The sequence below is a fragment of the Silene latifolia genome, unplaced genomic scaffold (genome assembly GCF_048544455.1).
Source record: "Silene latifolia isolate original U9 population unplaced genomic scaffold, ASM4854445v1 scaffold_96, whole genome shotgun sequence".
Classification (NCBI taxonomy): Eukaryota; Viridiplantae; Streptophyta; class Magnoliopsida; order Caryophyllales; family Caryophyllaceae; genus Silene; species Silene latifolia.
Window position 1 is genome coordinate 2,909,455 of NW_027413827.1, and position 26,718 is coordinate 2,936,172.

The 26,718-nt window shown below is 41.7% G+C and overlaps 1 protein-coding gene across 2 annotated transcripts; it reads left to right on the forward strand.

Moving 5' to 3' along the window:
• Positions 1-5,751: 5,751 nt before the first annotated feature.
• LOC141640672 (uncharacterized) lies at positions 5,752-7,551 on the forward strand. Of its 2 annotated transcripts, none has more exons than XM_074449380.1 (2): positions 5,752-6,931; positions 7,225-7,551. In XM_074449380.1, exons 1-2 carry the CDS (start codon positions 6,445-6,447, stop codon positions 7,257-7,259), a joined length of 522 nt encoding a protein of 173 aa, XP_074305481.1. In that variant the 5' UTR covers positions 5,752-6,444; the 3' UTR covers positions 7,260-7,551. The 2 variants fall into 2 exon arrangements, with proteins under 2 accessions (XP_074305481.1, XP_074305480.1); XM_074449379.1 differs by having other exon boundaries at positions 5,762-5,841; positions 6,562-7,400.
• Positions 7,552-26,718: the final 19,167 nt, after the last annotated feature.

A 26,718-nucleotide genomic window follows, 5' to 3' on the forward strand; every position in this document is an offset into this window, starting at 1 on the left:
CAAGACGTTGAACCCACTCAAGTTGAAAAGAAGTAGATAAAATTACAGACGAGATTGCTTGTGTGTTAGTATATGAAGATGTCTCTATTTGCATGGTTTGTGTCGCACATTAATGTCGTATTATTATTATTATTATTATCATTATCTTATTACTACTGTTGATTTTACCTTATGTTTCATTATTGTATATCTATTCACCTATTACCTATATTGGACTAGAAGTTCCATAAATAGAAGTTGTATACCAGAAGTATACAAAGATTGACATAGAACGTCTGAGAGACAATCTCAATTTCAAAAGAGTAATATAGTCATGTTTCCTCAAAGAACATTGATGAGTCTTGCCTACATATATGAGACATCTGTTGTGTCCTATGTCACACCATTTATCTGGCCAGATAGATTATAAAAGATTGCCATGAGTTGTTGGCAACTAAGAAACTTGACATGAAATGATCCAGATGTGACAATTAAGGCCATCCGGGTTCTTATTACACCCGTTTCGATAAACCTGAAGTTTATCCTAAGGAAAACATAAGTGCTGAAAACTCTCTCGTGTAAATTTATTAAAGGCAAGACATTACACGGAGATTGAGTATACATATTTGATATTGGAGATTACAGTTTGATTATTATATAGAATCGTTAGTCTCCAAATTGGGCATTGTGATTCAGCACATTAAAAATCCAACTGCATTATATTGTTATTATATAAAAAATGCCCATATAAATTCTCATCGGTGATATGAGAAATTAAGTCCTAAAGTGGTTATGGTTTTTACCACCTTAGGGGGAGAATGATAAGGAAAAGCTGGTAAAAACAAACAGGTATATTATCCCCAACTGAACCAGAAGTTCAGTAGTTTGTTTTCAATATGAAATACATCAAGTAGAGGGTCATGAAATTAGAAATGATGGTATTCATTTGGTTATGAAGATGTATTATGATACCACTTTGTCACCTTATCAAAATGTGATATGTTCATACATCGAAATCTATGATTTAATTATAGACAGTTTAGCCCTATATGTGGTATAGCGAGCTATACATTAGTCATAGAAAATATATGTAATGAAAATTAGATTCTTGCCAATTTGAACAATAAAGCACACGTGAAATACAGTATGAGAGTCATATCGGTTCACATATTTCAAGTAATAAGAAAATGGCAAGTTTGGGCAGTTGGTACTCACATATATGGAGTAAAGAAATTTAGATGTCCCGGAAGTGACATAAATATCTGAATGATAATAGATGGCCTATATAGAAAAGGAATGGTACCAAATATATTCAAATATCATTGATCAGTACTGACAATATCACGAGATATTGAAATTATATCGATATATTTAAGGAACCGATATGCATTTGCGCGCGGAAATTAATGGACTAGAAAATAGGGATCTTATAAGTAAGTCCAATTTTGATTGTCGACATATAATCTATGATTATAAATGAGCTCATGGACTAAATGTCCAACTATTGACCTGAAGTCAATTTAAGTTATGAATATTGGAAAAGGAAATTGTACAGTTTGCATTATCGAGTCATCATCATGTGCATATAGATAGTAAATTCATCATTGCATTTAGTTTTACTATATACATTATTATTATTGCATTGTTTTAGAATATGTTATTTAGAAATTTATTTCACATCATAAGCATGCACATGTTAATAAAAAGAGAAATGTTATCTTATGAGATACTCTAACGAGGATAACTCCCTATAGGAGCCTCTTATAAACGATCGTCAAATGATGATGTTTTTATTAATTGAGTTTTGGGAACTCATGATGATATATAAACCTCTACAATACGATTGAAAGATATCGTGATTAGTCCAAGATGGAACATCAAAACTCCTATAGAGTTCATTTGAAAAGTTATTGTCTCAACTTGAAGTTTGAGCATATTGAACGAGCTTTTGCTAAACATGTGAATTTTATGGTTAAGAAGTACCATAACGTTTAGAATAATGTAGTGAAAATCTACAATGAAAAATGTCAATCCATACATATATGGTTTAGCAAAGAAAATCGGTCGAAGGTATTGGATAATTTATTCAATAATGATCGGATTGATTCTCCTGAACACAATGAATTCAGGAATGAAAGCTACACTCTTTTTCCCTTCGACTAGGTTTTTTGTCCCAATGGGTTTTTCCTAGCAAGGTTTTTAACGTGGTAGCATTATAAGCGCATTAATACGCTATAGTCATGATTATCATAATTGATTGAGATGACAATTGTTTTAGACATATAATGTTATGTCGTTTATTGAGGAGAAATTATATCACTATTACGGAAGTATTAATTGAAATGAAGATCCAAGAGTTATTATGAAATTATTATCTCCAGATTGTCAGCTCCGAAAGATATGATATTGAAGTTGTCAAGAATTTCTATTGACCGAAGATTCAAGTTTATTAACTACGATGGGTACTACTTCAACGATCGAGAAGTTATGTCAAATTATGGACCATTTCAAGATTTATCAAGTTACGTAATCATCAGGGGAGTAGCACGCGCTGTACTCTTTTTCCTTAGCCATGGTTTTGTCCCACTGGGTTTTCCATGGAAAGGTTTTAAGGAGGCAGCATGTTATGCGTGTTTGAAGATTAGTGTACTCTTTTCCTTCACTAGTGTTTTTCCCACAGGGTTTTCTAGTAAGGTTTTTAACGAGACATCTTCTTTAGTAATGGAAATCCAAGGGGGAGTGTTATGAAATATTATTATATGGATGTCCATATCTTAGAATACTCTAGAATATATTGTCTTATGGAAACCTTCTCCCATTGTATTGTATATATATACCCTTCATAATGAAATAAGAATACAGTTCTGTCTCCCTTACTTTCTCTTGAGTTTCTCTCTCTAATTCTCATACTCTATATTTCACAACAGCAATAGATTAAATACAATGTGTATGAATTCTTGCGGTGTTTTTTATGGGATTGTTTTTATGTTGACAAAGAGTATAATCGACGGACATTGTTTGTTTATTAATGGGATTGTTTCATGTTGCCAAAAAGTATAAATTTTTTCTAGGATTATTGTTTGGTATTATTTACTAGTCTAACCCTGTGCAAATTGCACGGGTTTGCTATTCCAGTTTTATTCTGGTAGAATTATGTACAGATAATGGTTACGTTTTCAAGGAAGTCATATTCAAAATTTTTCTTTTCAGTTATTATTTTCTTTGACAGTTAGCGGGTTTGTATGTAACAGACCTACCTATAATATGACAATACTAATAACATTTTATATTGAAATTCTATCAAAATATAATAAACATATATACCGCAGTAGGACTTGTCGTCCGTCTTTATCTTTATTGCAAACAGCAAACCCGCGATTTTCGGACATGAATTGTCAAACAAAGCGTTATTGGGGCACGCCTCCACTTTCATGCCTCAGCAATACCATTTTATCATAGGATCACAAAGCGTATTCCCCTCCTTTTATCTGATAAACTGGCATGCAAAGACAGGAAGATTCAAGGGCTTGAGTTTTTCAACGTTTTGCCGTATCTCTGGAACTGGTTACAGAGGCCTCTCTACTTTGTCAAACATTAGCAAAGCTTCCAAAACTATCAGTGGAACAAAGAGCGGAAGTCGGAGCTCTTGGCCTAGACAACGTCCTAGGCGTAGAAGACATCGGAGCAAGAGAGAAGGCCTAGATGATGTTTTTCTTCCTGGGCTGCAGTAAGTAGATCGAGAGAAATTCAAAAAAATAATAAAATGTTACGATTAATATATAATACTCGTAATAACTTAAGCACAGCTACTAAAAAGGAAACCCGTGCAATTTGAATGCGTCCCGGAAATTGGCCTATTTTTACTTGACATTTTGTTGAATAATGATAGTAAACATATACTCCGTATATAATAAAAACTAAAGATTGTTATCATTGCACCCATAAAAGTTGTATCATATTACTATGCTTGCTATATATATGGTTTGTATGAAAGATATTTACCCGAGAACACAAACGCTAGGATTGTCACGATTGCGTCGTCATAACAACTGGCTACATATCTTCCGCTTTTGCCTTTTCCTTACCTTTTGCCATTGAATTTCTTTCTTTACCTGGGGAGGGAGATCTCCCCAGGTCCTCAGCAAGCAAGCTTCGTGGTCAAAAAGACCTTCTTCCAGTATCCCGGTTCACGAGCCAAACACAGACGGGCGGGCCGTGCTTGAATTCAGACCAGACTTTTCTTTGTTTGAGTTGTTCCCACGAGACGTCAACTCCAGGTTTTACCGGGAAGAAACACCCATAGAAGACGATTGTGGTTTTTGCGAGTAAAGCGTCGATAAAGTCTCAGCTGAGTTCAGAGGACACTTCAACTCGCTATATTAAGAATTTTAAGATCCTACCTTTTTTCCGCAGTCCTAGACTCGAAAGCCGCACTCGTCGACAAACTCCATATTCTCACTCCGTCCTATAATGCTAGTTATGGAGATCGGTTAATATAGTAAGGGACCACGCATCTGGGCTGACTGGATCGACTACGCAAGACCCGAGTCTCTGAAGCGGAATAAAAGTCTCTTTTTAGAATAGACGGTTATCTCGTAGATCGTATAATTTCTAATAAGGGGTTTGATTTTTAAATCTTGATGATGTAAGGCGAGATGCTTAATAAGAAAAAGACCATCGAATCGTCCGCCAGCCAAACCAGCAATGAGACCGTTTAAAAATAAAGAGGAGAGCAGTGAGGAGAACAAGAGCAGGATAGACCAGGGTTGGTGGACCTGCACCTCGATCTGGATATCTCGGATGGCGAACTAGATCTGATCTGGCTTGCGCACCTGCCTTTTTGTTTGTCTTGCTTTCCCGGGTTAACAATAATTTCATTTATCTTAAAAACTAGTTAAGTTTGTGCAACCTCAATGAATTTACGAAGGCATACATTTTGGGCCTATATAAATTAGTTTGATGTGGTTATTTGGACATGGAAAAAATAATTCTTTCCGCATGATGTAACATCACAATGTTAAAGCTTGTCAATTAATTGGTTAAATTAGAGTGTTTTAGAAAGCTCATATACAATGAAATACATGGATTGATAAGTAATATTTTATTTTGATAACCAAATATTTTTTGTTGACAACTAACATATTTGAAGATGTTAGTATTCGTTATAAAATTTTGGGTTTTTAACATTAAATAATGACGACTTTTACTTTTTTTATGGACGTAAATGACCATTATACACCTAAATTACAAAACATTTAACAAAAAAAAAGTAGAAACAAGCAATAACGTGATTAAAAATAAAATCGAACATTTATAACTTGTCGAAAATGCCCTTAAAGAATAAAAAAATGCAAAAATGACTGGGACGAAGGGAGAAAAAGACTAACTCAAAAAATTTCACCGTTATAAAGAATTAAAGACTATTAAAAAAAGTACCTAATATTCATAGTTCCAACGATTTATGCCTAGATAGAGAAACTTGTAAGATATCGCCCTACAAAACAAAAACTATAACGATATTTCCTCGTTTAGATAAAATTGTTTCGTAAATCTCTTTTAGGAATTTCAATCTATTTACACTTTTCTATTACCAATAGATTTCTAGCTTTCTTATTTCCGATAGATTTCTAGACAAGAAACTCTAGTATATATATAAGGTTGTATCCGTCTTATTTCCACACACAATTAATAAAAATTCATACAATTCTTTGCAATTTATCATGGTATCTGAGCCAATGGTTTGAGATCCAATATTTTTTTTCTTGCGTCCAGTTTATTGCTCCAGCTCTGTCTCCTCCACCGGATTGCTCACGTAATCCGCCTACTTCGTCACGATGACCAACGGCAACGACAATGGTAACGGTAAGAAGCTCCAACTCATTCATGATGCTTCTACTATTTATTATCTCCATCCTTCCGAAGGCCCTAGTAACTCTTTAACGAAGTATTTGTTAACCGGAGACAATTACGATGTTTGGACTAAAGCTATTATTAATGCATTGGACGGTAGAAATAAGTTTGGTTTTATTAATGGTGATTTTTCTAAACCTGTTGATGAAAAATCCCCGGAATTTGCGGCTTGGAAATCTAATAGCTCGATTATTTGTTCTTGGATTTTCAATTCTGTTGATGTGTCAATACAACCTAGCATTGTGTCTTATACTATCACGGCTGACTTATGGGCCGACCTTAACGAATGATATTCCACTGCCAATGGTCCCCGAATCAATCAACTTAAGTCCGAGTACCATAATTTTCGTCAGAAGGAATTATCTGTGGTTGCCTATTATAACAAATTTAAAAGCTTGTGGGATGAACTTTATGGTTCCGTCGATGTTACTTGTGGTTGTAAATGTTCCGCTGCTACAAAATTACGTGCTTGTGCCGCTGAGGAGCAAGTTCATGATTTTATTTTGAGTCTTAAACGATGAAAAGTACAGTAATCTTCGTACCCAAATTTTGAGTATGGATCCCTTTCCAAGCATTAATAAGGCATTTTCCTTAGCTACTCAAGAGGAGTGTCATAAGACTATTGTTCGTGACCGAGACGATAAAACTGAGGCTATGAGTTTCTCGGTTCAGGCCTCCTCTTCCAGTACTTCGCCTCCTTCAGTGGTTCCGACTTCAAGCCTTACTTGTACTTATTGTACCAAACCAGGACATGACTATGAGAGGTGTTATCAACAGATTGGTTATCCAACTCGTGGTCGTGGTCGTGGACGATCTGGTCGAGGTCGTGGGTCTTTTTCTTCTGGTCGTGGTCAGCAGCAACAACATGCACAACCTGCTACCCAACCTGCTACTGCAAATACCGTCCATGCCACTCGACCCGAGGCTCCTATTGTCGCTGCCTCCTCTGCTTCTTCATCCGATGTACCCGCTCTTTCATCAGACCAAGTTCAGCAATTACTAACTCTTCTTGATAATAATTTTCCATCTTCTAAATTGTCAGGTAAGCAATTATTTCTTACTTCATCTTGGTTACTTGACAGCCGGGCATCGCATCACTTGACTGGCATTCTTGACGAACTAACAGAGTGTGTTTCTTTTTCACCTTGTCCTGTAAGTCTTCCAGACGACGTATTGACTGTAGCCACTATGCGTGGCATGACCACTTTGGGTTCTTTAGTCCTACGGGACGTTCTTTACGTTCCTAAGCTTAAATGCAATTTAATATCTATTGGACAATTAATAAGTGCCTTGGATTGCTTAGTTACATTTACTGATCGTCTATGTATTATTCAGGACCGCAATTCGAGGATGCAGATTGGACTGGGTGAATTCTTGAACGGGATGTACTATTATCGACCTATGACACAATAAGCTTTGAGCAACAGTAGCATCGCTGACACTACTCTTCTCCTCCACAGGCGTCTTGGACACCCCTCAAGTCAGCATCTATCATTTATTTCTAATACTAGTTCTGCCAAAATAAAACAGTTGTTAGCTAATTGTGATGTATGCATCCATGCGAAACAAACTCGTAGTTCTTTTCCTCTTAGTTCAAGTATGGCAAGCAATTTATTCAATTTAATAGATTGTGATTTATGGGGACCATATTCTACGTCCTCTTTAAATGGTGCAAATTATTTTCTTACGATCGTTGATGACCATTCTCGTGCCGTTTGGGTTTATTTGATTAGTGATAAAACTGAACTTCCTAGCTGCATGAAAATTTTTTGTAACATGGTTCGCACGCAGTTCGCTAAGGACGTTAAAATTGTGCGTACTGACAACGGTACCGAATTTATAAATTCTACGTTAAATGAATTTTATAGCAACCACGGAATTTTGTTACATACCTCGTGTGTTGGAACTCCACAACAGAATGGTCGGGTCGAAAGAAAACACCGTAATATTTTGGAAATAGCTAGAGCACTTCGCTTTCAGGCCTCTCTTCCAATTAATTTTTTTTGGGGGGTGGGGCGAAGGGGGGAATGTGTTCAGACCGCTGTTTTCTTAATTAATCGCACCCCTACGGCTCTTCTTCAAGGCATGTCTCCATATAAGATTTTGTTTGGTTCTGCTCCTAACCTTAATGTCTTACGCACCTTTGGGTGCTTATGTTATGTCCACCATCGCTCACGTGTTAAGGATAAGTTTGGTCCTCGTAGTCGACGATGTGTATTTTTGGGTTACCATTATGGTAAAAAGGGGTGGAAGGTTATGGACCTTGAAACTAAGGTAATATGTGTTTCACGGGATGTTCATTTTATCGAGGCTGTTTTTCCGTATAATGAGACACAATCTACACCATTAATGGACTCTCCATCTCATGCCTATGCTGACATTCCTGAATTGTTACTTTCACCTCTTAATGTCAGGGGGAGCTCGGATGAGACCGAGCAGCCTTCCCCACCACCAGCCACGTTAGACAGGGGGAGCTCGGCCATGACCGAGCAGCCTGCCCCGACTATCCCTCGCAAGTCAGTACGACCTCGTGCTCCACCGCCTTACCTCAATGATTATCAATGTTACACGGCTCGTAGTACACACCCCGTTCACACCCACTCCATCATCTCGGCATCCTCAGGTACGCGGTTTCCTATTGCTAATTTGTTTACTTATGATAATTTTTCTACAAATCATCGTAAGTTCCTTGCTTGTATCACTACTAATTTAGACCCCAGGTCTTATAAAGATGCGATAGTTCACGAACATTAGCGCTAAGCTATGCAACGTGAAATACAGGCCCTTGAACAAAATCATATATGGGATATTGTCGATTTACCTGACGGGACAAAACCTATTGGCTGCCAATGGGCGTTTAAGACCAAGTATCTCTCTGATGGCAGTATTGAGCGTCATAAGGCTCGTCTAGTGGTCCTTGGCAATCATCAGAAGGAAGGAGTTGATTTCACGGACACTTTTGCCCCTGTTGCCAAAATGGTCAGCGTTCGAGTCTTTCTTTCAGTAGCCGTTAGGGATGGCAATGGGTAGGGTCTGGGTCGGGTCCACCCAGACTCGGACCCGAGATTTCCCCTTTGGACCCGTACCCGACCCAGACCCGCAAGGGTCTAAAATTTGAGGACCCATACCCGGACCCTATGGGTAAGGGTCAGGTCTGGGTCTACCCGCGATTCGAGTTTCAGCCACTTTAATAGCAGGATTAACAGTTATGGGGTCTATAATATTAAAAAAAAATCATACTACTTTAACATTATGAGTTTATTAATCTTTATTGTACAGTACCGAATCCAATATACATACCAAAGAGATTAAGAAAAACAAAGAAGACCTAAATTAATTTTACCTCAAACTACATGTGAAAGAATCAAACTCGGAACCCTAAAATCAATACCGTACTTGATAGCCGTCTCCATCTGACCGTCGCTGGCTGCCGTTAATGGTGGTTGTCGGTCGCCGCCTATTAGAGAGGTGGTTGTCGGGCGCCGCCTATTAGAGAGGTGGTTGTCGGTCGAGTATCAGTGTTGTGGTGGTGGTTTCCTTGTGTCAGTGGTGGAGTGGTGGTATTGTCAGAAGAGTTTGGTTGGGTTTTATCACTCTATGGGATAAGGGAAGAGAAAGAGACTTTAGTTGCTTTGGTTTCTACGGTCTGCCAGTATGAATTCAGAAAAGTTGGGATTTTTTTTTATTTTTTATATAAAGGGTCTAAGGGTCGGGTATGGGTCTCATAACTTAGACCCGGACCCGGACCCGGACCCGAAATATTTTCTTAAGACCCATACCCGACCCATACCCATTGGGTCTGCAAAAAATGAGACCCATACCCGATCCATTAGGGTCCGACCCTCAGGGTCTGGGTCGGGTCCCCAACCCACTGCCATCCCTAGTAGCCGTTGCTCGCAATTGGGAGATACATCAACTCGATGTAAATAATGCGTTTTTACACGGCGATATCCGCGATGATGTTTTTATGCGCTTTTCTCCTGTTTTTTCGGCTGCTGGTTCTTCTGGAAAAGTGTGCAAATTACGTAAGTCTCTTTATGGCTTGCGCCAATCTCCTCGTAATTGGTTTGCCAAACTCACTCAGGCCCTTTGCCGGTATGGTTTTATCCAATCTCACGCTGATCATACGTTGTTTACGTATCGCAAAAGCGATGATATTTTATCGCTTTTGGTTTATGTTGATGATATATTGGTCGCTGGCAATTCACCGCCTCTTTGTACCACGTTCAAGAGATACTTAGATGATTGTTTCCAGTTAAAGGATTTGGGTCCTTTAAAGTATTTTCTCGGCATTGAATGTGCTCGGTCTCCCTCTGGATTGTTTTTATGTCAGCGTAAGTACGCTATTGACATTCTTCATGAGGTCGGATGTTTGGCTGCTGATGTGACTTATATTTGAGCACATTTAGTCCCCGAATGAATCTCGTTCCTATGCTTTTTAGCTCATATTTAGGTCATTTATTGTCTTTAGTTTCCCATTTTGCATATTCTTTGAGGTTTTGTCTCCTTGGTAGGAAAGGATCGCTAACCTTGCATTTATGAGGCGAAATGGAGCTAAATTGACCACATCTAATGACCAAGCATAAAAGAGAAGACCAACACTAGAGGCCTAAGTAGGTAATAAAGTAAAATGGGCAATGATGAAAGGATCCTTGCATCCCCGAAATGATCCTTGCAGATTGTTAAGGAGGAAAAGAAGAAAAGCTGTCTGCCCAGGAATCCGAGCGGATCGATCATGATCCGGGCATCTCCCAACAGCATGATCCGGGCGTCTTGTGCCCAAGACGAGCGGGTTGCAGCAGCTGGAGCCGAGCGTCTCCCCTGGATCCGAGCGGATCACAAGTCAGAGAGCCCGTGCCACAACACAGGATGGGCGGATCGTGGCAAGACTAGCACGGGAATCTGGTCATTTCCTTCGAGAGGAGCATTTCCTCAACTTTTCTTAGGGACTTAATAGTCATTTAAGCCCTTAGTAACCCTAATCCTTGTACCTAATCTTTAGTATAAATACCCCTTTGTACTACCTAGATTATCATCAAGTTTTAATCAAGCTTTAATCAAGTTTTGATAAAGTTGTAATCTCATCCTAATACCCTCAAATTAGTCTTAATTTAGTTGCAATACAATTTCTCAATATTAATCACATCTTAATCTTTCCTTAATTTCTCTATTGTTCTTCCTTTATTTTGGGTAATTAGAAGATTATTTGGGTTTATTTGGAGGATTGACAACCTTCCATCAATCATCAAGTACTTCTATTATTCTTTGCATTATTATTTTGAATCATCTTCATAGGTATAATTCTCTCTTAACCTTGTTTAATTATTGTTAATCATTTTTATTTAGTCATCATGTTTTGCCTTGTTAGTATGATTGACAACCTTATTAACATGTTAAACTTGATCATGAGTGTGGACAATGGGGCCCACGGGGGCGCTTGGGAGAGAGAACAAGCGTTTGCATTTTTGTGGAGTCGCCACCAATTTTTATGGGAAATTGGAACCGTTCGAATACCTCGTGCCATGTCAAGACACAAAGTAGATACATGAACACCAAGCAATCGTTACCCTTAGCATTCTATGTCTAGAATGACTCTCGTGGATGCCAATGAACACGGATGTTCACAGAGATCTGGAGTAAGGGGTGAGGGTACGTATTAGGAAGCTCTTTTGATCGAACACCTAATCCCGCCCGCCTCGATAGCGGCCTCTACTAATGATTAGGGACATCATCTATACTCAATATATCGTCGATTATATGCATGCAATGCAACATCCAAGTTTTAATCCTAGCATTTGAAGAATAGACTAAGTCGGTTAACACGCAATTTAGCATACAATTAATGTCGAAGTAGGGATTTAAGTTCAATTACATGTGAAAACATACAAGTGAAATAATAAATACAATAATGAAATTACAATAATTACATCGGGTTAAACGATTTATTTCGAAAATACCTTTAAAACGGATAATTTGGGAAAAGAAAGAATAAAGGAATTAACGAAGAGGAATTAAAGGTGATAATACGAATAATAGTTAATTAAATACGTAATTAATAAACTAAGTCAAAGCAAGACGGGAGTTCAGGGACAGAAATCAACCAGGAACAGGCGCAGCAGAGCTGCGTCCTTTGGAAGAGGCGTAGCAGTTGCTGCGTCTGTTCCTTGGCTCAGTTCTGGCTGTGAAGCCGGAATTGCGAGTCGTTAATGTTCGTTGGTGATTTAATGATCGATTAATATTATTTGACTCGGATAAAAGTGATTAGCAGATTATTTACATGTGATTAAGGTCATAAAAACAATAAAACATGAATGAGACGGATTAAAGACGGATTATTTACATGAATGAACGATTGATTAGTGACATGGGTGAACTAATTAGGTTAAATATGACAAATTAACGACAAATTAATGACAAACAACAGATGAAAATATATCAAAGATCGAATTCCAGAAACCCGATATGAACAAATCGAATTCCTACAACCCGGATTGAATTTAATGACGAAAACCCGCAAACATGAGATTATAAGGGATTTAAGTCGGATTTAATGATGAATTATATGCTAATGAATGATAAATAATATTATACAGATGAAATTATTATGCTATTGTATCGAAGAATTATAGAAAACAAACGAAAACAAACAAAGAACGAATTACAGAGGACGAAGGAAGAAGAAAGGAAGCGAGAATCTGACAAGCCTCACGAAAAGGCGCAGCAGGAACTGCGCTCCTTCGAAGAGGCGCAGCAGTTGAAGCAGGAACTGCGGCAGCCTCACGAAAAGGCGCAGCAGGAACTGCGCTCCTTCGAAGAGGCGCAGCAGTTGCTGCGTCCTTTCTCGACGGTCTGTCTTCTGGAAATCAGTAAAAAGGGTTTTGAAGCATGGTTTTAGAAATCGGTTTTAACAAGGTGTTTTCGACATAAACCTTACATTAATGATGACACAAAAGTAAAGAACAATAAATAAAGAGAGATTTACACCCTCAGACTTATATGTTTGACGAAACGAGATGAACTAAGTTATCAATTAGTGATGCTCGACTCGAATGTAACGAAAGTGCCCTCGTAAGAGGAAAACGATTAGATTAATTAAGTTGATTAGTTGTGGAGTTGGTCAAATTGGTCGGTCATGCAAACGAGGCTGGTACTCAGAAGGATCCGAGCTTACGTGGTCGAATGTTCAAGCACGTAGACGCCAAAAAGTAAGAACAAAGGTCTAGAATGCAAAGGGAGAAGAGAAGGGCGGACACTCGCGTGAGAAATTTGAGGAGCGAAGGCTCCTATTTATACTAATCACGTGAAGGAATAGGGTTTTCGGAGAGACTTTGGAAGTGAATCTCGGAAAGATATGAAAAAGATACGAAAAATACGCGAAAAGGACTGGGAAGAGGCGCGGCGATCCACTGCGTCTCTTGGAAGAGGCGCAGCACCTGCTGCGTCTGTTCCCAAGTGGTTTCCTCCTGCGGAAGAAAGATTTCCGTGTTTAAGTTATGGAATGACGGAATAATTTGGTTTTCCTTAATATTTTGTATGAATATTGCGGGAAATTGTTTACCAAAGATTAAAAGATTGTGAAATATTTATAAAATATGGAATAGAAATATCCGGAACATTCCAGAACATTCCGACTCGGGATTTAACGGTTATCAGAAAATGAAGACGGTTTTAGGCCCAGACTCCAAATGTACTCTAATTACTGTCAAAACGACCGTATCGCCGCGTAGATGACAACTAAGAGGTAGACATTAGTGTTTGAGCGATCACTTGACGATAAACTTACGAACTGTCACAAATCGTTCCGCGTACCAAACATGCGGCCCAATTATCACCGGGTTGTTTGCGAGAGGTGCAGAAATGAGGTATCTACAGAGCCCCCACTTTGACTGAGGCTTGGAAAAGGCGAAAGTCAAAGTATAGCCATCAGGTCAATCGAAGATTACAACCTGACGACTATGGCGACGCGAGGCGGCTCAAGGGGTCTGAGCCAAGGACCTGTCGTTGGGAACATTTTAGAGTCTGTCGACTATCGGGGAGGGTCGTTTAAAGTCCATTAGACTACGTAAGGAGGCTCGCCAACCATAAGAAGAGACCATACCTGAGACTTCTGGACGAAACGGGACTGAAGACGCTTCGGCGAAACTCTTTGGTCTGAAGATAACTTGGTGTCTAAAGGATTATAAGGAAACAATGATTTTGAGGAAAGACAGCAGGACACAGTCTGGAACTGCTGGGAGAAATCTGTTCGTGTTCAGCTTCAAGCAAACTTCGGAAGAATTCGGGGTCGATGTTGATCTCCATGTCTCGAGAGGAAGTGACTGTCGGTCGTGAACTCTCGTTGGGGAACATAATCGGGAACTTATTTCCATGTCTCGAGAGGGATAGTCCATCCGCTTACTCTCGCTAGGAAATATAATGAAGGCGTGTCAAAACACCTGTGAAGAAATACCGGCTCGTTATGACAAGCAAAGTCTTGGAAGCGATAAATAACGTATAACAGTCTACAGTTGGCTTGGAAATGCGGGTCTGAACGGAAGATAATCGTCAAACGGACCAAAAAGATAAAAGGGCATCGAGGAAAAGGCGCACCAAAGATGGGCCCACAAATAACGAACTCATAACAAATTTTTGAAAACTCGTATGGAGGGAACACCAGGAAGAGGCGCAGCAGGAGCTGCGTCTCTTGGAATAGGCGCAACGCCTGCTGCGTCTGTTCCTGAGGGTGTATTTTTTGCGTAAAAACGCGATAAACAGAGGGTTTTAATTCATTTGTTCGAAACACAAATTCCTCATTTTCTCTCTCAAATCTTAACCATTTCCGCCAAAATTTAATTCAAAAGCTTGCATTCATCATGAATAATCGAGGTATGTATATCATTCTTGCATCAATCTTCTGTACTTTGCTCAATTTGGATCGAAAAAATTAGGGTTTTCAACCCAATTAATTCGAAAATTTGGGGCTTTTCCCCCAAATGGATTTGCCTTGTAAAATGGATACTAGAAACGGATAATTGGTAGTATAAGGAGCATAACCACGTATTTGTTTTGAATTTTCGTTGAGTTTTGAGCATTTAAGTGAAATTGAGACGGTTTCACAGCTAAATCGTAAATTGCTTTGAAAATAGCTTTAGGATTGCCCATTTGCGATGAAACTTGATATTTGGGATCCTTGGATGATGGGTAAACTTCCTACCATCTCGGAATTTTTGTTTGTGACGGCTTTTTCAGGACACTTTCTTAGGGCATAATCGCTGTTATAACGAAATGCTGCCGAAATTTCGACTCGAACCCATGACTAGGCTTCAACTTAGGCTTGACCTGACCCTAACTACCACATGAGTGATCGGGTTTGTGAGAATATGGCCAAAGATGGCGAGAAAAGAGTGATTTCAGGGCTTCCGAAGGCTCGAAAATCCCTTAACTAAGGCTCGTCGTCACGTGACGCGGCCTAAATTTGCTTTATTGTTGCAGGTGATGAGGCTTCTACTTCTGGGAGAGCTCCCATGGAGATAGACACTGCTTTTGACCCTTCTCGTGCCATCGAGGAGGCTTTGGAGGAGGCTTTCACCGCCACGGTGATGGCTCCTGGGGACGAGGTCCATGAGGAGGAGCCTGTTGATGAGGAGGAGGCCCCGAGGAGGGCCAACGTCGGACGAGGAGGTCGTCAGTTGAGGGGAGCACCCGCGTGGGCTGAGACCTGGGACAGCAGGCACTTGCTTTGGGCTGCGGAGGGTCATCTGTCCTACAGGACGGTGAAGAGCTTGGTAATCTTGAATTCATTACTCTTCACTCATCTTCTTTCATGTCGATTTGCTCATATCTTTTCCAACTTCCACTCAAAACTAAAGATAGCTTTTGTTTCAAATCACAATAGAAGGCCGGGAACATCAGGTCGTTCTCGGGTTACACGACAGCGATGGAGTGCTACGAGAGGCTGTCGGCGGAGGAGCGCGCCATGATCGAGCGTGGAGCGTTTGGTGCCTTGGTGCAGGCCTGGAGGGATATCGCGAAGAGGAAGCTGCAGGCTAACCTTAGCCTGGTCCGCGCTTTCTTGGACCGATTCTGGGACATGACTTCCACTTTTCACATGCCTTTCGGTGAGGTGGGAGTCACTCTGGAGGACTACGGCATGATTTCTGGTCTGCCGTGTGGGATCGAGGCCGTGGGTGGCCGGAGACTGCCATGAGGGTGGACTCGGCCGAGGCTAGGAGGTTGATCGGTGGAACTTGTCGGCGAAGGTCATTATTCGATGCCTGGCTTGGTGCCCAGTTCCTACGTCCGAGACTACTTTGCGGGGAAGACCCCGGCGCTGGTGACGATCGACGGGAGAGAGACGGCTCCTCCTCCCTGTACAGATGAGCAGAGGGCTCGTTTGTGGCTTTGGTGGTTTCTGTCTTCAATCTACCTCGGAGACAAGGGAGAGAGGCTGTCGACGAAGCTTCTTTCCTTCTTTTCTGACCTGAGCTCCCTGGAGCGTTGGGACTGGGTCACTGCTGGTTTTGCGGTCCTCATCCGCTTCATGAGGGCCATGGTTCGTCCGGAGTTGATGGAGAAGGGGACTTCTCCTGGTGCTTTTCGACCCGGATCGCTGCTTCTGGAGGTATGAACCTTCATTTAGACTAAAATCAATTCTTTTCCTTATCAAATTACGAACGATCGTTATTGACTATCTTGCTTTACAGGCGTGGGTGTACTCCTACTTTCCGAGCCTCTCGCCCAAGAGGACGGAGCCGCTGGAGAAGGCCTATCCCGTCGTGAGGGATTGGGTGATGTGTAGGACGAGGAACAAGCATTCCTCTCACGGTGTTTACCGGCGGGACGTGAACGCTCTTCAGCTGGACAGCGTGAGCATCTCACTTATATTCATTTTGCTTCTATATTGCCTTTAATTGATCGTAAGAATGATTCCTTGTTTGTCTTTTCCCAGTGGGTGCCCAGGCCTTGGGCGGAGTACGCTGGAGCGCCTCCTTTTGTGGCTGAGGTCCTTAATCCTAGGAGCTCGAGCCGGCTGCTGTTGAGGACGTTGATGGGTCCTGTGTGGTACTTAGGCGAGCGCTTGGCTCGTCAGTGCTCCCGGGATGTGTTGACGGTTCCCATCGATCCTCCTAGGACGATGTTCAAAGAGCCTTCTGAGGCTGAGAGGGAGGCTGACTTGGCTGGCGTTGGTGGTGACGCCCTCCTTCTTCCTGGCGAGGACTACTCGGCGTTCCTCTACGGGAGGTTGGCGTACTGGCCGGTTGTGGTAAGCATATTTATCCTTCTTTATTTTGACTTTGAGAATACGATGAAAGATCACCGATTAACGAGAAACATCTGACTTTGCAGGAGGTTGAGGCGGCGGGCATCGAGCCCCCAGAGTACCCAGAGACCCTCGAGTACACTGACGCGACCGAGAGGACGACGATCTTCGAGCTGCGTGACTTTGACGTGGCGGTGACGGATGCTGGCCTGGACGATTGGCAGCATCTGATTCGGAGGGTGAGCCTCTAATTTGCATGATTTTTTGTGTAAGAACACATTTGATTGAACTTATTCAATTATTGAGAATTTCTTTTCGCAAATGCAAGTTGCGCCGTCTCGGTTCGTGACGTTATGGAGGGTGGCCAACCGGCTGCGAGCTACTGCCGTCGAGGCACTTGTCGGCGGTCGAGGTCATCAGGTATGAACCTTGTGTCTATTTCATTTTTTAATTTTGATTTTCCAACTTCTCTTGTAATTGCTTGAAATGATTGACATGAGCCAATTTTGCTGTTTACAGGGGGACCGTGAGCTGGAGCGAGAGTTGGCCCAGTCTCGGGAGGAGACAGCTCACTTGTTGAGGGAGCTTGAGGTTCGAGACGCCGAGGTTGCTGCTCTCGCGACAAGAGTTGCGGAGCTAGAGGGTGACCGGCAGTAGTTTTGTTTAGTTTTTCTTTGTATTTTGCACATTTGTACATTTTGGACCTTCATTTCTGACATTTTGGACTTTGCTTGGGGCTCGAGCCCCCAGTTTGTTGTACATTTCCCTTTTTTGGTTGTGTATATGATGGCCTGAGTGCCTTTGCTGCTGGGTTGTGTTGCTTGTATCTGCAGGTTAGCTTTGAACAGGTTTGGTAGATGACGGTTTATCTTGCCGTCATCTTTGTCGAAATTTACATAGAAATCACGTAGAACATACATTTGTATATACACACGGCCTAAATTAGCGCAAAACGAATGACTCAAAAGAATGCAAAAAAGCAAGAGAAAATGCAAAAATGCAAAAAAATTTGCCGGAAATGACCGGACGGTAGGGTGGGTTACCCCTAAAAAAAGAAAAAAAATAGAAACCTATAAGTTAGAAATGAAATGATTAAAAAACAAATAAAAGAAATATATATAAGTGAAATAAATATATGAATTTTGAAATGAGTTAAATTACAAATGAAAATTATTTCCTAAAATGAATTACATTAAAATGAAAATTATTTCCTAAAATGAAAATATACAAGTGTGGTAAAATGACGAAAATGTTGACATCGTCTCGAAATACGTGCCCGCGGAATTAGGAAACACGAAATATGGCAATTTCCACGTATTTACCAAAATAATAACCCGTAGGAATAGGAAATTATTCGTCAAGGAATTTAGGAAAGATCCAACGCGGAAAATCACAGAAACCTAGGCGAGGAAGAGGCGCAAAGATGAGTGCGTCCCTTTGAAGAGGCGCGGCAGTCTTTGCGCTGTTCCCAGTGTGTGTCTCGTTCCGCGATTTTAGGAAACAGAAATTAGTATAAATAGAGATGTCGATAGAGCTTTTATTCACACAATTCTTCCGTCTCTTCTTCGTCTTATTACATAAAATTTCTTAATATAATCACTCATCATGAATACTTTGGAGATTCGCCTAAAAGAGTGGACCAACGAGTTTTCCAACATGGAGAAACACGATATGGGCGCCTATAATCTTGGATCATTGTTGAGTTAGAAGCTTATCAAGGTTGTCAAACCATTCTTAGATGCTTGTCTTGATTATTGGAACCCGAATTACCATGTTTTTGCTTTCCCCGGAGGCGACATTTGCCCATTTCCTGAAGAAATTGCTGCGATCGGTGGGTGGGACCCGGAACACTTGCCCGCCATTCCTTCTACTTCGTAAGGGTATAAGAGCAAATTTAGAGACTTGCTTGGATTGACTAGAATTGAGGTGGACCGTTTAGTGACCTCGAAGGGAGTGCGAATGTTGGACTTCATTGACCGTTTCATTAACAGGACCGACCCCACCGTTTCTTATGTTGCTAGGCGAAGGGCATTTGGATATTGTTTGTTGCATGTTTATGTCCTCCAAGGGCATGTTGATGAAGACTTGAGACGTGATCCCCGTCTTCTGGGCCTAGTTGAGAAAATGGAGCTGCGCAGGAGCCCAGCTTGTTTATGCTTAGGAGAGATCCTGTTGGGCTTGGATAATAGGAAAGCCAACCGTGACCTACCGTACTTGGGAAGTCCCGTTATTTTGCAGGTAAAAGAACGTTTTCTTCTTTTTTTTTTCGTCTTTTCTTCTTTTTCGTTTTTTTTTTCTTTTTTCGTTTTTTTGTTGTTGTCTAATACCTGCTTTTGGTAGGTTTGGCTTATGGAGCGTCTCCAATTGATCGAGCCCCCAGTTCATGTTCCTTCTTATCATGCTCGTTCGATTGCGATGAGGACTAGGCTGTACATGGTGGACTTCACTCGAGTATGCAATTATTGGGAGAACAAACTGAAGAGTGATGATGGCCCCTTGATTAGGTGGATTGTACCGTGGTGGCACCTCAAATCCGTCACTGGAGTGTCTTATTTGGATCCTACTCGATCTGTGTGCATTCCTGGCTTGGAATTCATGGTGTGCATCTTCCCGGAGAGGTTGATGAGACAGGTTGGACTAAAGCAGACGATCCCGAAGCTTGATCTTCCCCCGATGCCGTGGCGCTTACTCTTGAGAGTCGAAGGGAGTGGGCCATTAAATGGGCCCAAAGAAACGTGTGGTTCTTGAACTCTTCTGCTAATGCCTTATGGGTGTCGGATTCTTATCTGCGATGGAGGAAAGCTACTACTCCGGAAGAGCGCGAGAGATTGAGGAAGCGCGAGCCTGTTGATTACAAGGTGCGCGAGGTGGAAAAAGAGAAAGAGAAGCATTTGACTGAGGGAGAGGAAGAAGCCGGGTTTCGAGTTGTTCATCCTTCGAGGAAACCGAAGACCTCTCCTGCCGTGGATAAAGTGATTGACAAGAATGGGAAGTCTAGGCCTCGAGAAAGACCGTTGATGATTAGGTCCGAAGTGGTGCAAGAGCGTCCGGCTCGAGGTCGCGACAAGAAATATGACAAGAATGACAAGGGCAAAGGGAAAATGGAGGAATAGCCCAAGTCTTTATTATTATTTATTATTATTATTATTGTTGTAATAAAAAGGTGGGGTTTTTAGAATCCTAGCCTATTTCCATTTTTATTATGTAGCGTATTATTATTAGAAAATGAATGAAAATAAAAAAGGTTAATTGGTTTTGAAACCGTTGTGATTTTCTATTTATTATTCTTGTCGAATTCCAAATGCAATGCAAATGTCCTTCTATTTACATTTTGAAATAATGGGTTGTATCCTGTGAAGGATTGCCTACGTATTCATTAAAAAATGAAATCAAACCCTTGCGCGTAGTTCGAGTAAATATAAAAGAATAATTGTTCTAAGCAAGAGCTTGTAATGAACTTAGAAAAATAAGCATGAGCTTTTTGCTTACTCTGAAGGTGTAGTTTAGTTTATTTGATGATATGAGGATGACAAATTTGTCAAAATGCAAGAGCAAAGTGACATTAGCTTATTTCAGCTTGGCCAGGGGCCGTTTATTTAGTGCCACAAGAGCGACACGTGAGGTTACGCGAGGCGCATTTTTGTTCCTATTCTAGGCATAATACCGTTTTAGTTGGTCGAGGTTTGTCGGGTTGGAAAACTCATTCCCATCTAGGTATGTGATTCTAACCGCACCCCCTGGAAGTATGGACTTGACTAGAAATGGCCCGGCCCAATTAGGTTTGAATTTTCCCCGTGGATCGACAGGTAAAAGAGCTCTAACCGACTTGAGTACTAAGTCTCCTTCTTTGATGTTCCTTGGCCTAACCCTTTTGTTGAAAGGTCGTTTGATACGTGCTTGATATGTTTGGACATTATGCAAGGCGCGTAGCCTACGTTCATCCAGGAGGATGAGTTCTTCATATCTATCCCTCTTCCAGTCGGCTTCTGGGATTTGACTTTCGAGTAAGATACGCAAGGATGGTATTTCTAACTCGACTGGCTGTACAGCTTCCATGCCGTAAGTCAAATAGAAAGGGGTGGCCCCAGTGGGCGTCCTAACAGATGTGCGATATCCCCACAAAGAAAAGGGTATCTTGCTTGGCCAATCTCGATAGTTGTCAATCATTTTCTTGAGAATTGTGACAACGTTCTTGTTTGCTGCCTCTACCGCGCCATTAGTCTGTGGTCTATAGGGCGAAGAGTGGTGATGTCTAATTTTGTACTTGGCTAGCAATTGCTCAGTCTCAGCTTGGAAATGTGATCCATTATCACTAATGATCTCATGTGGGCAACCGTATCGACAGATGATATTGTTTTGTATGAACTTTGCCACGTTTTTAGCCATAAGACTAGTGTAGGAAGCCGCTTCTACCCATTTGGTGAAATAGTCGATTGCCACTAGGATGAAACAGTGACCTCCTGTTCCGGCTGGGGTTATCTTCCCGATTATGTCAATTCCCCAGGCAGAAAATGGCCAAGGAGATGTCATCGAGTAGAGCAATGAAGGAGGGACATGTTGTACATTTCCGAAGACTTGGCAATTGTGGCAATGTCTTACGTATTTGATGCAATCAGATTCCATTGTGGTCCAATAATATCCCAAACGTGTGATTTTCTTTGCCATCATGGGCCCACTCATGTGAGGACCGCATTCTCCATCGTGGACTTCTTCCATCACTTTCCGTGCCTGTGAATGATCAAGGCAACGTAGGATTACACCAAGAGGTGTTCTTTTGTACAACTCTCCTTGCATGAGAACGTATTGGGAAGCTAGCAGGCGTATAGCACGTTGTCCCCTTTTGTCCATATCCGGTGGATAGGTGCCGTTGAGCTTGAAATTTAGGATCGCTTGGAACCAGGGTTCCTGTGTGATTTCCTCTTCGTCGGTGATTTGGTGGACATAAGCTGGCTCTCACCGTCGTTCGATACATAAAGGCATTTCTACCATGTCATCTGGCATATTAATCAAAGAGGCAAGCTTTGCAAGAGCATCTGCAAATTGATTTTCTTTCCGAGGTAGGTGTAGATATGTAACGTGATCAAAGAACTGGGCAACTTGGTCTATTCTGGCTTGATAAGGTGCTAGGCTTTCGCTTCGGATTTTCCAAGATCCCGTAACTTGATTGATGATTAAGGATGAATCTCCATGTACTCGGAGGTTTTTAATGCCTAAGTTCACTGCCGCTTGTAGTCCAATGAGACAAGCTTCGTATTCTGCAGCGTTATTTATCACCTCGAAGTCGAGTTTGACAGAGATTGGTGTATGCTCGCCTTCAGGAGAAATGAGCAACACTCCTATTCCAAATCCTCTTAAGTTTGATGCTCCATCAAAGTAAAGGTCCCAGGAGTCTACATCGGTTTGGAGTATATCCTCGTCTGGAAATGACCAAGTGTCTGTTGTTTGTGCATCATTGATGGGATTTTCTGCAAAGAATTCGGCAACGGCGCGCCCTTTTATAACTTTCAGGGGCACGTACTTAAGATCGAACTCTGAGAGCATCAAAGTCCATCTTGCTAGGCGTCCGTTGAGAACGGGTTTCTCGAAGAGGTATTTGACTGGATCCATTTTGGAGTATATTTTGACGGAGTAGCTAAGCATGTAATGGCGTAGCTTCTTCGTCGCCCACACAAGAGCGAAGCATGTCTTTTCAAGTTGTGAGTATTTGCACTCGTACTCCAAGAACTTCTTACTAAGGTAGTAGATAGCCTTTTCTTCTTTTCCTACGGTCTGAGCTAGCATGGCGCCCATGGCTGTTTCGGTCACTGTGAGATACAGACCAAGAGGTTGATCTCGTTGAGTTGGCATGAGCACTGGTGGTTTAGCTAATATCTCCTTGATTCGATCAAATGCCTTCTGACAATCACCATCCCACATGGCGTGGTCCGTTTTCTTGAGCTTCTTGAAGATAGGCTCACAAATCATGGTAAGTTTCGATATGAATCAACTTATATATTGCACTTTTCCCAGGAATCCTCTGACTTCTTTTTCTGTTTGAGGTTGTGGCATTTCGATCAAGGCTTTGATTTTGGAAGGGTCTATCTCTATACCTCGTTGGCTAACGACGTATCCCAGGAGTTTGCCAGATGTTACTCAGAATGTGCACTTCTGAGTATTGAGCCTCATGTAATACTTTCGTAGCCTCGCGAAAAATTTGCGAAGGTTCGCAATATGCCCCTTTCTATCCTTGGACTTGACAATCATGTCGTCTACGTATACCTCAACTTCTTTGTGCATCATGTCATGCAAGAATGTAGTTGCGGTGCGTTGATATGTAGCTGCGGCGTTGATTAACCCAAACGGCATTACCGTATAGCAATAGGTTCCCCATTGAGTAACAAAGGCGGTCTTATGCATGTCTTCTATGACCATCTTGATTTGGTTATAACCTGCATATCCATCCATGAAGGATAGTAATGCGTGGTCTGCAGTATTGTCCACCAATATGTTAATATGTGGTAGAGGGAAGTCATCTTTAGGACTTGCTTTGTTTAAGTCTCTAAAATCAACACAAACACGAATTCTCCCATCCTTTTTGGGTACAGGTACTATGTTGGCTACCCAGTCAGAATACTCGGAAACTTTGATGAACCCGGCTTTGAATTGCTTATCGACTTCTTCCTTAATCTTGAGAGCCCATTATGTTCTCATTCGACGAAGCTTCTGTTTTACAGGCTTGAAACCTGGCTTAATCGAAATTCTATGTTCGGCGATATCCCTGTCGATCCCTGGCATGTCTTTGTAGGACCAAGCGAAGACGTCTTTGAACTCGTGTAGGAGGTCTATGAAGTCGGCCCTTTCGGTAGAGCTCAAGGTAGTCCCTATCCTAAGTTCTTGGGGTTCTAATTCGGTTCCTACATTGATGGGTTCGGTGTTCTCTATTATTGGTCCCCCTTCCCCTTCCTGTAGTATTTCTTTGGCTACGTAGGGAGGTATTTCAATTGAGTCCGGGTCTTGCTCATCCTCGCATCATCGTAAAATGCAGAATGCACTCAAGATAACACAAAGAGTAAGCAGAACCTGATTTATTCATATTAAAGTTTGAGAAAAGTTGAAACAAAGAAGCCATCTGATCTGTGGTCAGTGGCGGTAAATGGACAGTGGTTGGGACATTTCCCGAACTACCGTTACTACTTGAGGCTAAGCTAGGAGAAACAAAGGGAATGGGGATGACGACAGGAGGAGACTCCTTAGTGACTTCTCTAGACTCCGACTCTGACTCCGACTCTGACTCTGACTTGAATTCATCGTCTTCTGGTTCTCCTTTGAACATCTCTCCTTATCCAGTGGTGAGCTTGAGGAGTCTTCCTTGATTGTTGGTCCACTTGATTGATTTTCTCCATCCTTTCTGCTGATTCGCGTTTGTTTCTGTGATTAACGCGGTAGGGTTGAAGTGATCGTCTTGAAGTATCATGGTAATGATCTCATCCTGCGCGGCTCAAACAAATCGATCTTCTCCAAACAATAGACTAACAACTTGTTCGTCTAAGCAAGGTGCTTGACGGGTTTTGACGGTAGGAACCGTTTCGGGAGGAATAAAGTAGCAATCGTGAAAGATCTCGATTCCGGCTAGCTTTCTCTCGAGATAGTGCCAAGGTTCGGGAAATCCGTGAAAGAGTTCTAGACTTCCTTCCTTAACGAAGTATCCGTTTAGGGTAAAGAGATAGGGTCGCATTTGGACTCCCACGTACTTAAGGTTTTGAACTTGAGCGAGCATTTCGAGAACTTCCTCTTTGGTAGGTTTGTACCCTAGTCCAAGTGGTATCCTTTTTGAGTTGCCTTCCTTGTATGGTGCGAAGGTGTTTCTTCGGATAGGGTTCAAAGGCGTTTTAGGGAAGTATCCCTGGGATTTGAGTATGTGGTTGACCACCAAGTTGGAGTAGGGATCGTAGTATAAGGGTGCCAATTCACTTTCTATGACGCTTATGCTTTGGAAGCCCCCAAGCTCATATACTGGATCCGCAAGGACTTGATTGTTTGACTTCTTTTCGATTATTGCCTTGATGGGTGACGAAGTGATCGTCACCACTTTGCCATTTAGTGGGATCTTGATCTTTTGGTGAAGGGTGGATGTCACTGCTTTGGAAGCGTGAATCCAAGGCCTTCCTAGGAGTATGTTGAAGGAAGCTTCAATGTTCACTATTTGGAAGTTAACCTTTCGCTCAATTAGCCTTGTGGCTATGGTTAGGTTAACGAGTCCTACTACCTTTCGTCGTGTACCATCATATGCGCGAACACCTTGATTGGTAGGGGTCCAATCCGACTCTTTCATGCCTAATTTGTATGCCGTTTTGAGGGATATGACGTTGACCGCGGAGTCATCATCTACCAAGGTCATTGGCACGTTCTTCTTTAGACAAATGACGGTGATGTAAAGAGCCAAGTTGTGACTAGCGCCAAAGGGTGGCAAATCTTCGTCTGAGAAAGTAATAGGATTACTTAGCTTTGGTGATTCTTGGAAGACCAAGTTGACTACATCTTCGGGTGTGGAGTTATGTGCTACACTTAGCTTGGCCAAAGCTTGCAGTAAACCTTGGTGATGTGGGAAAGAGCTTGCTACTAATTGCCAGACTGAAAGATCAGCCTTTGTCTTTTGTAATTGCTTGAGCAAGTGATCAGTGGAGTCATCTTCGTTGTCATTTGGTGTGACAACGTTGGTTGGACCGTTTTGAGTAGTATTTTGATATGGACGGCCCGAACGAGTTAGGTGGTCCACATCTTGGACTTCACCATTTTGGACTATTTCTTTGACTAGGGAGTTTTCAATGAGATACTCGTCTTCGTCATCATCGGCCCATACTCCATTGATTGTAGCTAGTTCCCTCATTTTCATGATCTCGTCTTCTAGTCGTGTGATTTGGTCGACTAGTTTATCAACCACGACGACTATTTCTTGCATAGTAGCATTTTGGGAGAAGATTAGTGGCACATGTTCTTTGGGTGTCGCGTTGGGGTCATGTAAAGTTGTCACCACATTTTCCAATTCCCAAACTTGCCTATCCACACTCCTTGCCCATGTGATGAAGTCGGAAATGGTAGGGGAGATGGTAGAGTAGAACCCTTCATTCTCGATCGCGTGGATCTCATCTTCAATTGGAGAAATGAGGTGTGAACAATATAAGGTAGATTCTTCACTTGTGATCACTAGAATCCCAAGAGGGTTCTGAGTGTTGTTGGGTTTACCTCCCGGCGGTATTGGTAGTCGGCCATCCTCTATCATGTCTTGAAGCACATTTTTCAATTTGTAGCATTTTTCTGTGTCATGCCCCTTGCCCCTATGGTATTCACAGTACGAGTTCTCATCCCAAAACTTGGATTTCTTTTCGGGTTCGGGAGTAGGTCCTATGGGTTGGAGTTTACCTTGCTTCATTAACCTCTTTAGAGCGTTGGAGTAAGTGTCCCCAAGATTTGTGAATTTCCTTGGTGGGGTACTTTTCTTGGATGGCTTGAGAAGGTTAACTTCATCAGTCTTGCTAGTGGAGCCGTAAGAACGACTAGTTGAGCCTTGATATCCTCGACCTACCGTTTTGGACAAGAGCCCTTTACGGATG